General features: G+C 41.9%; 1 protein-coding gene across 6 annotated transcripts in view; it reads right to left on the bottom strand.

The window, feature by feature from the left end:
• The window catches only part of TXNRD2 (thioredoxin reductase 2), a 41,971-nt gene that overhangs the window by 23,381 nt on the left and 2,689 nt on the right, over positions 1-15,901 (bottom strand). For all 6 annotated transcript variants that reach the window (XM_050318017.1, XM_050318016.1, XM_050318018.1 and 3 more), the window contains exons 5-12: positions 15,644-15,718; positions 14,727-14,805; positions 13,445-13,507; positions 12,891-12,961; positions 9,327-9,346; positions 8,859-8,950; positions 7,502-7,676; positions 1,714-1,850 (exon numbers count right to left, since the gene is read on the bottom strand). In XM_050318017.1, the coding sequence (XP_050173974.1) occupies positions 1,714-1,850; positions 7,502-7,676; positions 8,859-8,950; positions 9,327-9,346; positions 12,891-12,961; positions 13,445-13,507; positions 14,727-14,805; positions 15,644-15,718 (712 nt within the window). The remainder of the gene's footprint in view (positions 1-1,713; positions 1,851-7,501; positions 7,677-8,858; positions 8,951-9,326; positions 9,347-12,890; positions 12,962-13,444; positions 13,508-14,726; positions 14,806-15,643; positions 15,719-15,901) is intronic.

Genomic DNA, 15,901 nt, shown 5'->3' with positions numbered 1-15,901 from the left:
GCCCATATGCAGATAAAAGCTTAAGAGAATGTTTCTACAGAGCACCTGATTTAACTCTTCATTTTCCCCCAGTTTTACCCTGGACACAGCATAGAACTGTGTTGCTGTTTTTCACATTTCCATTTAGAGGTGTCTATCGAATAACTCAAGTTCAAAAACCTGCACTAATAAAGACAAAAACAGGAAAAGGAAATCCAACTTTTGACTACAAAATAAAGATGACAAATAAATGAACACAGTATTTTTTAGATCCACAGCAAGAAAGAGGAGAGCATCCTGCCTCCAACTTTATATTTCTTAACTAAATCCTCAAAGGGCAGAAGACAAAAAGCACCCAAAAGGAAATGACTTGCCCAAAATAACACTGCAGATTGGCAGCAAAATAAGCAGCAGAATCTAAGCCCTGTCAGCATTGCCTCTAACAACTGCTTCTTGGATGAAATCAAAAAGAAAAGTTTGCAAAGCAGGAGGCCCAGGCAAGGCACACATACCAGGGACAAGCAGGTGGAGGAGGTCACTGGAGCAGGAGGGGGACTTTAGGAAATATCCCAGAGCAAGAAGTGACAAATACAGAGGGAACCTGCTTGGGAAGTGAACCCATGACTGTGAAGTAGAATTCCTGTGAAAGGGCAGGAATTCTACAAAATCCCAAAGCTGTGGGTGACTGGACAGGACAGAGGCTGTGCAGAGTAAGAAGGAGAAAAAAAAAGGCAGAAACAGCTAAAAGGGAAAGAGTTTTAACACAATTCAAAAGGAAATGGCAAGTCATTCACAAGAAGATGGAGATGGACAGGAAGAAACACATGCCTACACAGAGGGAAGAGGTCAGCAGTGGTCAGCACATTTATGTGACTGAAGTGTCTCTGGCAGCTCAGAGTCCAGTCAGAAATTTGCTGTTCCCAAGACATTATCTAACCTGTTACATCTCTTGTGGAACTCAGAGCACCTGTAGGGTTTCTATCTGAGAGACCCTTGGAAGAGTCCAAACACGTCAGAATGAGAAATCTTTTAAAGGTCTCTAAAATTATACTTTATATTATGTCTGGATGTTGCTACAGTATTTAGATTATTTGGCTTAGGTTATAATGTCCCCTCCTTAAAAAACAAACAAACAAACCACATAACTCACGTTTCCTTGGCATAACCATTCACAAATTATAAACAGAAGTCAAAAGCAGTTAGTATTTTCAGCAATTACTTTTTTCTTATTCTAGAGGAAGATACTTTTGTCAGAAGTATTTTGCATCAGAGAGCTGAAAAGCTGCCCTGTGTTTAGTCTCAATTAACACCCAAAACACTGCAAATGGAATTAGAGAACTTGTCACAGTCGTTCCCACTGAGTGTGTTCATCCCCAGAAGGTAAGAACTGCTTTCACTCAGCATTCACAGGCAGCATTAAGTCATATGTCTACAGTGATAAAAACATTATTAGGAAGATAATTGAAGGGATAAAGACATCATTATTAGCCTCTGACCAATGATGCACTCCCTGATAAACATCAGCAATAATGTGCCATGCTGAGATACTTCACAGGATCCATGTGAAGGAAATTACTGACCCAGGTGCCTGGCATAAACACCACAGCTCTGCCAGATGAAAAATGCAAAACACTGAGATATATGCTGGGGCATGACGACATCTGGGGACTGCTTATTAGTCAGGAACAAAGTTGGCTTCCTGTTATTGTAAAATAGTTTATGTAGACTCAGTACCTCAGTTATGTCTCCAATTGCATAAATGTGAGGAACAGAAGTAGCTTCACTGGCATCAACAATAATCTTCCCAGTTTCAGAATTAGTTTTCACTCCAACTCTCTCCAAATTGAGAGTTTTAGTGTCAGGGGCTCGACCTTAAGGGGAAAAAAAAAAAAAAAAGAAATTAAAGCTATTGAAAAACATCAGCCATGTTAATCTAAGAAGCTGGTGTCCTCCACTGGGGGTTTCCAAGAGCTTCATGCCATGTAACAGTCCCAGCAGAAACATGACAAAACTTCTCTCATACTGTGAAAGCTGCAAGGGTGGCAGGTATGGATATGGATTTCTTTGTTCACAGGAGCTCAGTCACTATTGCCTTTGCTCAGACTGTTTCAGAGGAAGTTACCCTCTAAAATTATGGAGGACAACACTCACTGCCAGAAGTGCAAAACACACGTGGTTTGTAATTTCTTGAACATTCTAAATTGTTTCCTAATGCAGCATGAATACACATACAACAGCTAAGTAACTTCTGCACTGAAAACTTCCCATGAACAGTGGAGGGCACTCAGTGCTAACAGTGTGTTGTGCATCCTTGATGACAAAAATGGTTCATGATGCTGTTCAACATCAAACGTTCCTGAACTCCTCTTTTCTTGTTATGTGAACACACATATCTTACAGCTTTTTTAGTTCCCTCACTTTGGATGAAAAATTGTATCAACTGTGCTCTCAAGTCCTCAGTGCTGAGTTAGTTGGCTCAAACTCTGTATTTGAGCTATTTCTGTAGAGTTTAGAAACAGTATTTTAAATGCATTTAAAAACACGAGGTAACTCCTACCAAGCTTACATTTTATTACATCTTCCCCTTCCAATGGTGTCAAATTATCTCATCTTCCAAAAATACACTTTTGTAGTGTTTTCTGCATAGTTAGCACCTAGACCACTGAAGTCTTACCATTACACTGAGCTTTCTATCGAGTGTTTCAGGAAGCGATTCCTGACCCAGAAATTGCAATCTTCAATCCTATCCAACTTTTCAAATGCATTTGAAAGTTAATAAGCACAATGAAATTACCAGGGACTCCCAAAGCCTGTAAGGACGCAGAGAATCACATAAAAACGTTTCCTGGATACATCCAAAGGACATTTTCTAGCACTGCATCTGTGTTCAAGGCTTGCAGTGAATGTGGATATTTTACATTTTGGGGTCTCCCTTGCGTGAGCCACGATGTGTGTTTGATGTTAATACAGAGCTGCAGCAGAGCACAGCAAAAAGGGAAATGTGTTCTCAGTGTGAAAACAAGCCCTTTGATGTTAATGTAGGAAATTATTAAACAAAAGGAAAACCTGGCTTGTCAATACAGACCTAATTATATGTAAACATATGATTCACTGCTTTCTACATCTGCCATATAGGCAGGCCCCTCAAACAATGTCACATCTGAATGCCTCTGTAAAGACTCCTGTGTATTAATTTCATCTGCTGAAACCAACACTTCCTCTGGGAGCACTGACTGAAGCTGTCGGCACTTGGCTATCTGTCTGTCTTCCCTCCTCTTGTCCCCATGGGACGCTGATCTGCTGTTCCTTCTCTGCCCCCTGCTCCCCAGTCCTGATGCTATCAGGCAACAAAAATAATAAACCTCCAGGACCTTATCTTGGCTCGGATGTGAAACAACTTCCTACCGTTGTATTTCTTTGTGTATTGAGAGTAAAGCCTGGGTATTCTGCAAAGGGACAGCTAATGGGGTTTTCTAGTTTCCCCTTTTTCCTGCCAGGCAGAGCCAAGAGAAAAGCTTAGCACGCAATGGCAGGCACTGAAAGGGGAAAAAAGAAAAACTGTCAATAGAGTCACTTAAAGACCTGTGACAACAACAGATGAGTTTATCAAATCTGCAGGATAACACTTAACCTTTCCATTCCAGTCTATTTTAACATGTGTACAGCCTGGTATTAATAGCTAAGAGTTACAAAACACCGTGCTGCTACTCATAGTGAGATTTCTCTCTCAATTTTACTGCTTAAATATTATTTCTGAAAGCAAAAATGAAACTTTAAAACACTGAACTGAAGCTTTATTGGCCTTTAGCCCCATGCTGGCCCACCTCCATAAGTCAGAATTACACTTACTGATCTTGCTCCATCTCAAATGCAGTAGCTTAGGGCATGATTAGACAATGTATCTTGTTAATTTTTAATGTCAAATTCAGGAAATTCTGATATTTCCAACATTCATTTACACGTATTATAGAATCAGTTCTCACCATTTCTTAGTAGGACACCCATTTCATACCCACAACTCCTCAGGGTTTTTATATCTCCAGCTTCAAGAAAGAATGACTTTACAGCTTGTTTCTAAGATCCAGAGGATGATACCTATACCAAACCTGCCAAGGACACAAGCCCCATCCTTCCCCTAAAGTCAGCATGTGTGCTTTTACCTGGTGATGTCCCCTGCCCTGAGACTACCAAAGAATAGGAGTGTATGATTGTGTAAGACACAAGCTTAGATTTAGCTTTTATTCAAAGCAGCAAAGTATCGTGCCAGACATTTAGAAGAAAGGTCCAATGAAATCTTACCTTTAAAAAGGTTATCTGCCCCCTGCACTTGTTAAACACCATGATCTCATCTTTAATAAACCCATCCATTTCCCACATAGCTGTGAAAACCACTCACAGGCCTGCTTTCAGTGTCTGTGCCCGGCACACTCCCCACATTAGTTCACACTACCCTTTCCTCCTTCAAATGCCTCCTCAAACCCACAAGTGTCCACTGACACAGCTGCTAATGACTAACAAAGACCAATTCATCGTAACTACTGTTCAGATTACAACAAAATACTGACCAGAGTAATACTAAGGAAGGTAAAACCCAAGTTCAGAGCTCTTACCACACTGATAGCAGTGTGCAGCAGTTTTACAAGGAAGCTTTTGAGCTTTCCATCCATTACTGATGAACTCCCAGCACGCCTGCCACAAGCTGACAAAAGATGTGGCCCTTCGTGAGGGCCAGGGCAGTGGGTGGGTCTGTGCCAGCTCTGCTCCCTGCACTCTCTCCTGCAGCACTGACGAGGGGCAGAGGGTCCGTGGTAGCCACGGTGTCATCAGCAACCCCCCAGCCATCCCCACCCACTGCACATCTGCAGTTCCTTGTGTCTGGAGAGGTGTCAGCTTGATCCTGCTCGAAACCAAGCTCTGTCAATGCAAACAAATGACCAGCACATTAAAAATAGCCTTGTTGAATAAAGTCTGACTGAAAGTCATTAAAACTAGATATTGGGGAAAAAAACTAAAAGCACTGGCTGATGTAATGGGAACGACCACTTTCATTACAACTGCAGAAAAAAACATATCTTACCAAGACAGCAATGAATTAAAATTAATAAGAGAGACAGACATGGGAAGCTCAGAACAAAGACCCAGCAAACCACATCACATTAACAGTTGTCTGAGATCAACCAAGGTGCATTATCTTTCACTGAATAGTTCAAAGGTTTTGCCAAGACAAATCTAAAGGCCATCCCCTTTTCTGTACGGCCTACAGGAGATCACGGCAGTATTTTACCATATGGGACTTTGCAAAGAAAATTTCCAAACAAAACTGCTGTTTCCCCAGTTAATCCAAACCAGTTTCATTGTGAGACTTGAAGAACACTACTGTTAAAAAAAAGTGAGGACCTTATTTTACTGCAGGACAAAATAAATCCACCAAATCTCCAGCGTGACCCAGGACCATCCACAGCACGAGCTGTGCAACGCCCAAGACCTGCTCAGCTCTGCACGGACAGAAAGCTGTTGTGTTTTTGGCAGCAAAGGTGACACTGTGCCAGAGAAACACTGTCATTCCTCTAAGCTCACAATGCACTCAAACTTGGGAATGGTTGCTCCACTGCTCTCACAGGCAAGACAGAAGGACATTACTGAGCTAGACAGGCAGAATCAAAGGTCAAGAATGAGCTCTTTCACTGAGCTGGGATATCTCAGGATAGTCACTCAGCAAGGTATCACAGCTACATGACATTACCTACAAAAGCTCTGAATTGAAACTTTTAAATTACATTAAAACATATCAAAATGAGATTTCTTTTTTTTCCCCCTCAAATATTTTGACTAGTTAAAAAAAAAGCTGCTAGAAAAACAAAGAGGGCATTGTGCCTGCTTTTACTGGCTTATCCATACAAGCAGAAAATCACACATTCCAAAAGCAAAACAAAATTCTTCACAGAAACAAAGTGTAATCTTTTTAAAAGGCTTACATTAAGAGATAGCACTGTAGCTTATCAAACTCAAACTATGTCCCACTGTCAGTAAATATTTTTAACATTATTCATAAAATCCTACTAGAATTCCACAAGGCACTTACAGAAATCAAGGAAATATGTGGTATAATTCAGGCTACAATTAGTTAACTACAGGGGCTGCTTTTTAACTACCTCTACAAGCTGATTTGCTTCAATCAGTATTGTAACTGGCACATCTGCAGACAGGAAATCCTCAACACCACCGAGTTTCCCAGCCTATTATCTGAGACACCTGGTGTGGGTGTGTTGATACAGAGCAAAACAATGAATCATATGGACTGCACATCAATTAAGCAGCTTTAACTGTTAATGTGTTTGATCCTCATGGGTGGAGTGCCCATGTGAACACTAACACAGAAAACCCCTAAACCCTCAAACTCTTCATTTTGCAGTTTCTAAATATGGATTGTAACTCAAATCTACGACAAAAATTATAACACATGTAGTCCCTCTCTATCAAATTAGTGAGTGGACTCACATTGCAACAGTCTATTATGCAACCTTATTCCACTATAATTACACCAGAGAATTTTTTTCTTATTATTTCAATCTATAGCTCTTCTTTCCATCAAAAGTAAAAAAGACAAAAGTAACCCAATTGACATTGCACATGTGTGACTGCAGCTCTGTCCTTCCATAGCACCAGAGAATGCTTTGGCTTTTTTACCAGAAACTTGAGAAAATCAAACACAGTATTTAGAAACCCTCTTTTTGGAAACATATTCATCTCAGCTCATGAACATTATTCTACAGTTTGCAGGATTGTCACATCTCCAGGTAGCATAACCTTTTTTTGCTCGTGGCAAGCACCGGTCTCTTTGGTTGGTTCTGGTGAGAATAATCCATTATTACAGGCTGTTTCCACAGTCTATAGAGGCCCATTGCTTCTGTAGCAGTCAGAACAGCAGTCAGAGTAAGGAAAGGAACACCTCTGTCAAACCAGCAACCTGCTCTCTCTGTGGGTAACCAGGAAGACATAAAGCTGACTTACCCAGGGAACCCCTAAAGGTTCCCTGCACTGAGCTTGCATTTTTAGAGACAGTTACTTCTCTTTCTCTGAACTGGATGATGGCTGCACTGACAAACTTAAGCACCACAGTGTAGAAAAAGAAGAAATGGTAGCTCTTAACAGGATAAATATGCACTTGTAGTGAAGAGCTTCATGAGTAAAACAAAAGTATGGACTTGGAGGACACAACCTGCACCACAGAGCTTGCTGGAACTCACGTTCTTATTCTCTAGTAAATGGTCCCCATTTATTGCAGCTCATGCAACAGTAGGTACTATTGACTTCTTCCATTCACTGTAACTTTAATGCGTTTTTAGACTGTAAATGGACAAGTCAGGCATGCAAGAAAAGAATTAAGTAACTCTCAGTGTTTAGGTCACTAAGTATTTAATACACAGAAGAGTGGGGGCGTGTTTGGCCCCATACAACATGAAGTGTCTTCACTTTCAGAATAGAAAGCATTGCAAATAAATGTTAAGATAATCACATTTACCTACTGCCCACATCACAGTGTCAAAGGAATCAGTTTCTTCTGTGCCCAGGTCAGTATTTTTCCAGGTGACTTGCAATCTGTTGCTCTCCAATTTTTCAACTTTGGTTGGGAAACATCTCTTTAAAAACTTTGTGCCATAAGATTCCATGTGCTCAGTTACTAAAGATGCCATTTGCTGTTAAGTAGGGAAAAAAAATTGTTTATCCTCAGATAGATGACCTTTCTATGTAAAACCCTCCTTCAGCTGTGTTCAGGAAAATCCAGTAAGTACAGTGAGCATTTCAAACATTCCTTGTCCATCAGTTACAATGCACTGCCAACATATGATGATTTATGGAGCCACTACGACCTGCAGCTCCATTCCAAGAGGCATTTGTATCTGAATACTCAAATTATTTTCAAAACAGTAAAATGCTATGTGAATAGAACAGTTGCTTTTAAATCATTTGTTGTTTATACAAAAAGAGCACCTAGAGCATTTTCTGGCAGTTTGGTGAGAATTAAATACTTTCATAAAACAATGGAAGAAAAATACTTCCCTTTGCCATGACACCTGACATTTCCCTGCCACGACTATGAATCACTAAGGTTTCACAGCAGGTTCTACTACAGAAGGGAAATAATGCTTTTGTCCTAAGAGCCTGCTTGAAATAATGCCCCACCACACTGCAGCAGTAAAGTGTCCCACTGACAGCTTTATCCAAAGATATCAGTGCTGCTCTTGACTGCAGTGATTCGGGTTGCACTTTGTTAAAGAGTATGTTTATTACTTGAAGGATATTATCACAAAACCACTCACAGAAAACAACTACGTGCAAGCTCCCAGCTTAGAGGATTTTGGAATGAACTAACATGAAGGCCACAGCAGGCTTCTGTCCCTTCAGGAACACGAACTCAGTGATCAGCTGCCAGCAGGCTCAATGGGGCTGCAGACTGACCAGAACTATTTTCTATTAATACTTTATTAGCTTTGTATGTCCATTGTGCTCTTCCTGCCTCCAAAGGATCAGGTTCTCAGAGAAAGCTCCACTCCAAGTGTTTTACCAAGTGTCACACACACAGTTCCCTGCTGGCTCAGCCCTCCTGCTGGTACAGGTGGAATTTCTCCACTCAGGAGTGCAAATCCCAAGAACTGCTCTTACACAGCGTTTTGCAAACTCATGCCCCCAGTTTTAAGGTACAAAGCTGTTAGTTTCAAGGAAGCCACTTCAACTGGAAGTGGCTGGCACACAAGCAGGAGCTGTCAGTACCTGCTGTGGAACTTGTCACTGCTGCTTCTAACAGCAATACTGCCTCAAACCCCCTGCTCTGACATGGAAATAACTCTCCCACACACTGTAAGATGCTCCATACTTGCCTGATCAAACCCACGAAGTGGGATACTTCTCATCATGACTGCAGTGTCCAGTCCAATGCCTGTTAGAAAACCAGCACACTCAAGGGAAACATCTGGTAAAGCATCAGTTAGGAAAATACAAACAATAATGCCACGTAAACACAGTATAAAAGGGTAGTAAACAAGTGGGATTTTTACCTAAAGATACCAAGTTCTGCTCACACAGACATCTTTAGCTTGCTTTTGTACAGAATAAAACTTGGAAGTCTTAGAATACTTTCCTCATAGTTAATATTGGTTTTAAAATCCTGAGAGTTTATCCTCAGCTGACCTTCATTTCCACGATGGTACTGCATAGCAAACTATCACTATTCTCTCACCAACTCAACTCTATGGCAAGACCAAAGGGATTCCCTAAACTGAGCTTTCATAGGAAAGGCAGTGATGCTGCTTATGATCATAGATCATCTCAGGCTTTTCAAAGGATACAGCTGGCTCCAACAATCAACCTGTTACACAAACAGAAAAAAGAATAAAGCAGTGGAAGGAGCTGAAGCACATATAGTTATGTGCTGAAGCACATACAGTTGCAAAGCACATATAGTTACAAAATCCCAGGTGGGCATCACATCTGTCAACTGCCAGCCAGCTGGGACCTCCCTGGTTAGCCAGGACTGCTGGTGAAGGATGGCAGTGGCTCAGTGAGCTCTTCTGCCAGCTCCCTCTGCACCCTTGGGAGGATCCCATCTGGCCCCACAGACCTGTGCATGCCCAAGTGGAGTAGCATGTCCAAGCAGGTTGTTAACAATCCCTCCTGACTTACAGGGGCATCATTCTTCTCCCTGTCCCCATCTGCCAGCTCAGGGCTGGGTACCCAGAGAACAACTGGTCTCAACGGTAAGGACTGAGGCAAAGAAGGCATCGAGTACCTCATCCTTTGTCACTGCTTCCCACTGCATCCAATAAAGGATGGAGATTCTCCTCAGCCCTCCTTTTGTTGCTGATGTATTTATAGAAACACTTTTACTGGTTTTTACAGCAGTAGCCAGATTAAGTCCTAACTGGGCTTTGGCCCCTGTAATTTTCTCCCTTCATAACCTCATGACATCCTCAGAGTCCTCCTGAGATCCCTGCCCCTTCTCCCCAGGGCATAAACACTCCTTTTTTCCCTGAGTTCCAGCCAAAGTTCTCTATTCAGCCAGGCCAATCTTCTTCTCTGACAGCTCATCTGTCAGCACATGGGGACAGTCTATCAAGTAGATGATGCCTTCCCATCAACTAGATTACAGTTCTTATTACAGATTTTATTCATTGCTAAATTTCATTTTGATTTATAACCACCTGCTTTTTAATCATCTTATTTGTCCAAATGCCAAATATTTGCCCTTCCTGTCTCCAAACATTTGTGTACACAACTATAGAAAATGGGTTTAATAGGTTTACCTAGACTGGTATTTACCAAATACATCCACTATAGTTCTTAAATAAAACTCCAGCTCCCATCTCTCCCCATATTTCACACCCTTTCAACCAAGAATGTCACTGAAATTGTCCATCAACGCTTTCAGTTTATGAGGTGGATGAGCTCTCCAGCAGAGCAGTTTCTGTGCCTGTCCCCAGCTGCCCTCTACCCTGCACATCCCTCCCTCTCCTGACCAGATCCTCAGTTCCCTGCATCTGCTGGGACAAAGGCAGGGCGCTCAGTCCCCGTTCTGGAAGCAAAAGTGGGTCCAACCAGCCAGCCATTAACACTCAGCTGCTGCACAGACTGCACTTTGCTGTTTGTGTGCTCTGCAGAAGGGTTAAAACCTCACGCTTTGGGGATGAATCCCACACAGGATTTCCACTGACAACAAAGCACTTGGTTAAGTTTTTGAGTGGGCTTTTGCCCTGTGCCTTACCCTAAACCAGTGTGCCCCCTGTTGCAGTTGGAAGAGCAGTGCTTTCACACTCCTGAGCAGTGCAGACACTGGGGCTGCTGCTCTGTCAGCCCCAGGGACTGCACAGTCACTACAACACATGTTTTCTCACCAAAGACCCCAGATAACATCTCTCTATCCTACAATAAAAACATACAGCTCCTGAAGGTGTACAGAGAACAGGTTGAGCTAAGGTGATTAAAATCTGCTAGTCTGGGGTTTGTGTTTGGCAAACAACCTCACAGAGTGGGAACTCCTTCTCCCAGCATTAGGGCGTCTGATTCATGTGTGAGTGGATGACCAGCCCCTCTTTTGCCATGGAGCTCCTGGGAAGGGCTGCAAAATGCCCTGTGCTGCCCATAAAGAAATATCTGTTGGAGATTCCCAGAGAACAGAATATCTGTAATTTGGGCATATGTTTGCTCTTCTTTTTCAGAAGATGAAAAATAGATGTCAGCTGGCACTTACTCACAATATCAGCACCACATAATTCAGAATTTCTTGTTCAAAGCAGGGGGTTCCTGGGCGTTGTCACAGCCTAACAGAAAAGTCAGGAGAGCAGAACCTAACATTGTCCACACCTGCTCAATCTCTCACTCATTCTCAACACATTTCAAGGCATCTTTTCTAACTCACTCTGCCAAAACCCTTCATCTCAGTAGCGAGAATTTCTTCCCAATGTTTGTGTATCTAAGGGACTTTTAAGTTGGTTAACAGTTTACTTTTTTTTTAAAATATGAATAACTGCAGGACTGACAGTTCTATGACCTCCAGGCATGTAATTTGTAGCTGGGATATGTACATTTGGAGAGGGAGAAAAGAAAGAGTAAGCACAACACAGCTCAGACTAAAAACAAAAGGTGTTAAACTGAACCTTGGGAATATTTATAATAGAAATAAATCCGACAGAAACAAACCTTTAACAACTCCCTCCATTTGCTAAGACACAGCCTGATAAAGCACAGCAATGCTACTGTAGCCCCTGCAGGCTTATTTTGACTAAATCTCAGGAATGCAACATATAAACACTAGACTCCCACATTACACTGTTACAACTTGCATTAGCAGCAACTGGACAAAAGCCACATTTTCACAGAAACATCTTAGAGGGATAAATCTTATGTTTTGGTTTGTTTTTTGTTGTGGTTTTTTTTTTTGGGGGGGGTGTTGGTGTGGGTGTTTCTTCTTTAAAAAAAAACAATTTCCTCACATAAATCATGCTTGTAAAATTCAAGAGGTGACTGATATACGACAAACAACAGCAAATTTAATATTTTTTGAAATTGTACCAAGGAGCTTTGTTTATCTGTTTGATGCTTAACTTAACACAGTGCATTTTTTTTATTGTAGAAAATCACCACCACGAATGGTAACTCTGTTTTCTTTCAAAACCACCAGTATTACAGTTTGAAGTCTCTTTTTCTTATATATACCCTGCATTTCCTAGAATTCCTCAATAGAGAAAAGGAAAAATAGTATCATCTGACTTTCATGCCAGCAAATGTGCATTTCCTATCACAATTTTTTGCATCAGGAAATTTCTCTGCAGTGCAGTGTTGACTCAGAATCTTACTGTGCTGTAACAAAACCCAACAATAGTGTTTTGGTATTTCCATTAAAACCAATATTTTAATGCTTCAGGTAAACAACAGCTTTCACAGCAAAAGAAGTGGCAAAAGTAACCCCAATGGCTCATCATATTTTCTTAGGTTATCAGAACTGCCACCACTTAAGAGAACATAAAATTAAGCAGGAGTTTGCTCCCTAATCCAAGAGCAGTTTTGCACATTCCCGAGGTGAGGAACGGGAACAGAGCAGCCCTTGGCTGAGTTCAGGCTGCCCTCTTGTGACTCTGTGTGTAATCGCTGCAGCAAACAAGTCACCTCAAACTAACACGGTGAAAATTCCTATTTAACTTGATTTGAGAAGGGAATTTCACAAGAGGAGGAGGGGGCAGATCTATCAGGTCCTAATGAAGGTTGGTGGTGTGATGTTGATGCACAGCAAAGCGCATGTTCAGAAGGAAAACAGAAATAAAACTGGTGTATAAAAGGCAATTTTGAACATTTTTCACCCTGCTATACAGAAAAAGTATGCCAGCAGCATCTAGGAAAGCCATGGCAAGGGAACTCACGTTTTTCCAGGAGACTCTTTCAGCCAGAACAGATCGTCACTCGTGATTCCATACTGCAGGGCACCTGCAATCTGGGAGCACATGGGTAAGATTCTGCACCTGCAAGGTACATCCTGGCAGCAGCAGCAGCAGCAGCAGCAGTAGTGTGGGCTGCACTGGCTGAGGTACAGCCAGCACACCAGGGGACACAGCTGGGGTTGCCCAGAGCTGTTAGCCAGTCCCTGTCTCTGCAGATCCCCAAACAGCCCCGAGCAGTGTGACCTGACTCAACGGCTGAGCCCAAGCTCCTCGAGCAGCACCTGCAGAGACCACTTCCAACATGAATTATCCCACAGCTCTAAGCAACAGCAACAGACTCAGCTGATGCAAATTGTTTGCTGTGGAAATGTTTTTCTAAAAAGCTGACCTTTATGTAAAGACAAATTTTCATATGACAGGAGTAAAAAAAAAAAAAAATCTCTCCTTACTTTATATTTCCATTTTCCAAACATTCACTGTGATCTGCAACACAACCAGCAAAGCCATGGGGGTTGTCAGATGGAAGGGTAACTTACGTGTGTAGGATACTTTGGTCTTCCTCCAGTAGCAATGACAATATTATCTGCAGTAACAATAGTCTACAAACAAAAATAAAAAAAAAATCAAAATCAACCATTTGAAACCCTTTTATCTGTCTTTAGACTTCATCTATGTACAAAGGAGTAATAAATGAGAAAGCTGGCACTACCATCTGCTATTTATAAGACATAATCAGCAGTGCATTAAAAAAAGGATGAAGATAAAATAAACTAACACATGCAGGAGTTTCTCCTACTCGTTCTCTATCAGGTTTTGTTCTAATACTAACCTTGCAATTGGAGCCCCTGGTGGTCTAATGGAAAGGCGCCGCGCTGTCACCGCGGAGACCCGGGTTCGATTCCCGGTCAGGGCCACTCCCGGGTAGGTGGGGCTCGTTAGCCCTTAAAGGCAACCCACCTACGTCCTAAGGACCTCACTGCCACCGTCCAAGCTCGCTTGGCCCCGGCAGATGAACCTTAGGATTAAAGGGTGGGCTCAGTTCTGCGCACACTGTGTCTCACCTAAAAAATCCAATGCGCAGGCTGGAAGGTGGAAAGACCTTCCCCGGATCTTCGCTCGCGAAGACTGGCCATTATTAACCTTGCAATTGTTCTTATACTGAGCGAGATTCTGATGACTACTTGGAAGCAATAGTTATGAACAAACAACAACTTTTTAAAACCAATTTCTGCTTAGGACAAAACACACCAAGATCACTGTAAGTCAGGCCTGGAGTTAAGCTACCTCAAAGGCAGCATGTTTTTAGAAAATCCTAGACATCTACCCCCAAAAACCTTTGCTCTCTCAAAGAGATATTAACTCCAAAAAGGTGTTAAAAATGCATGTTCAGTCCTTGCTAAATATGCAGCAGTGGCCACCAATCCTCTCTGTGGCCCAGCTGCTTGAATCTGTGCATTCACTGTAATTGCCTCCCACACACAGCTTGGTATTGGAAAGCTGAAACATCCCAGACTGACCTAATGCTCAGAGATGTTGGTTCTCTTGACATTTCTGTGAGCATCACTATGACTGACCAAATCAAATAACGTCTTTTGCCTCAGCATTTCCATCTGCAGAGAAGAGCAATGGCACCTAACAGGTCAGGCCAGGGACTCAGTAGACAACAGTCAAGTTCATGAACAACTTCTCTAGGTGGAAAATGCAAATCTCCCTCACCAAAACAACACTGAATACCTAAAGCAGTTTGAAAAGGGCCAGTCTAACTCCCAGCTGCCCTGAAAGGTTGAACAGCACTGCAGAAGTAGCACAGCAGCTCACCTCTTTACCTGCTTTTGTCAAACCACGGACCGTATGGGGATCACAAAAACTCCCTTTCATGTTGAGGTATTTCACCTTCCTGCAGAAGCAAACAGCATCAGCAATGCACACTTAACAAACAACAGGTATGAAATACAATCAGCTACTTTTTCCATGTCAGAAGTGCTAAAGAAGGCAGCAAACAGGCACAGAGCAGTAAAAGGAACAAAGCATCTCATTTCATGGCAGTTCTATCATAATTTGCCACCTAATTCTGTGTCACAGTTGACTCCTCTATACAGCAAAGTAACTAACCTTGTAACACACTTTGGGATCAGGTTTATTGACCTCTTCAAATGACATTTTCCACTAGCTATAGCATTACTAGTACTATCTATAGCATTACTAATACAATGTTCATTTAGGGCACAGAAGAGTGACTCAGCAGGAGTCACAAGACTAGAACCTGCTAAATTTTCTATTAATATAATTTCTCTATTAAAGGAACTGCATGCTGAAAAACTTGGAACACTTTCTGCACTGAAAGCAAAAAAAATCTGCTGCTCTAGCATTGTGTTATCTGTGGGTTTGTACGGCACAGAAATTCTGGGGGACAAGATCAGAAGTATCTTCAGAAACCCCGATTACTTCATATTAATGCAAAACTCCAGATTAAAGAGAGCATCCCCTGATCACTGCACTGCAAGAAAGCTTTCAGGTATGCTCACTGCCAACCACTGCTTCCCAGAAAAGAAAAGGAAGGTGGGAGGGGAAGAGAACACTTACATTGACAAGGGCACTTACAGTCCTGAGCAGAAAGGACTTACAAACTCAAAATACTGTCTCTAGTGAGGAACCTCAAAGGCAGTTCTGCAGCTCTACAAGAGCAGCAGCTCCTTGCCTATGGGAAGACAGATGAACTTCAAAGGCTTATTTACTTGTCTTGTAGTTGCACTCTGTGTCCCCAGTTCAAGGATTTCACATAATTCTGAACAGCTTGTGCCATCACAGACCTGCCACAAAACAAGAAAGGGAACATGAAGCCATCATTTTGCAAATCCACATTATGCAACTCAAAGATACAGGCCATTGCTAGAAATTAGGAATGTTCTACAGTACTTTTTGTTATAAAAAGAAATTATCAAGTCCAAGTCAACACACCTGCCCTGAGAAACCAGTAAATACAGCTCTTTGTT

The sequence above is a fragment of the Myiozetetes cayanensis genome, unplaced genomic scaffold (assembly GCF_022539395.1).
Source record: "Myiozetetes cayanensis isolate MyiCay16 unplaced genomic scaffold, myiCay2020 scf21, whole genome shotgun sequence".
Lineage (NCBI taxonomy): Eukaryota > Metazoa > Chordata > Aves > Passeriformes > Tyrannidae > Myiozetetes > Myiozetetes cayanensis.
This window is presented reverse-complemented; position numbering and strand designations above follow the sequence as displayed.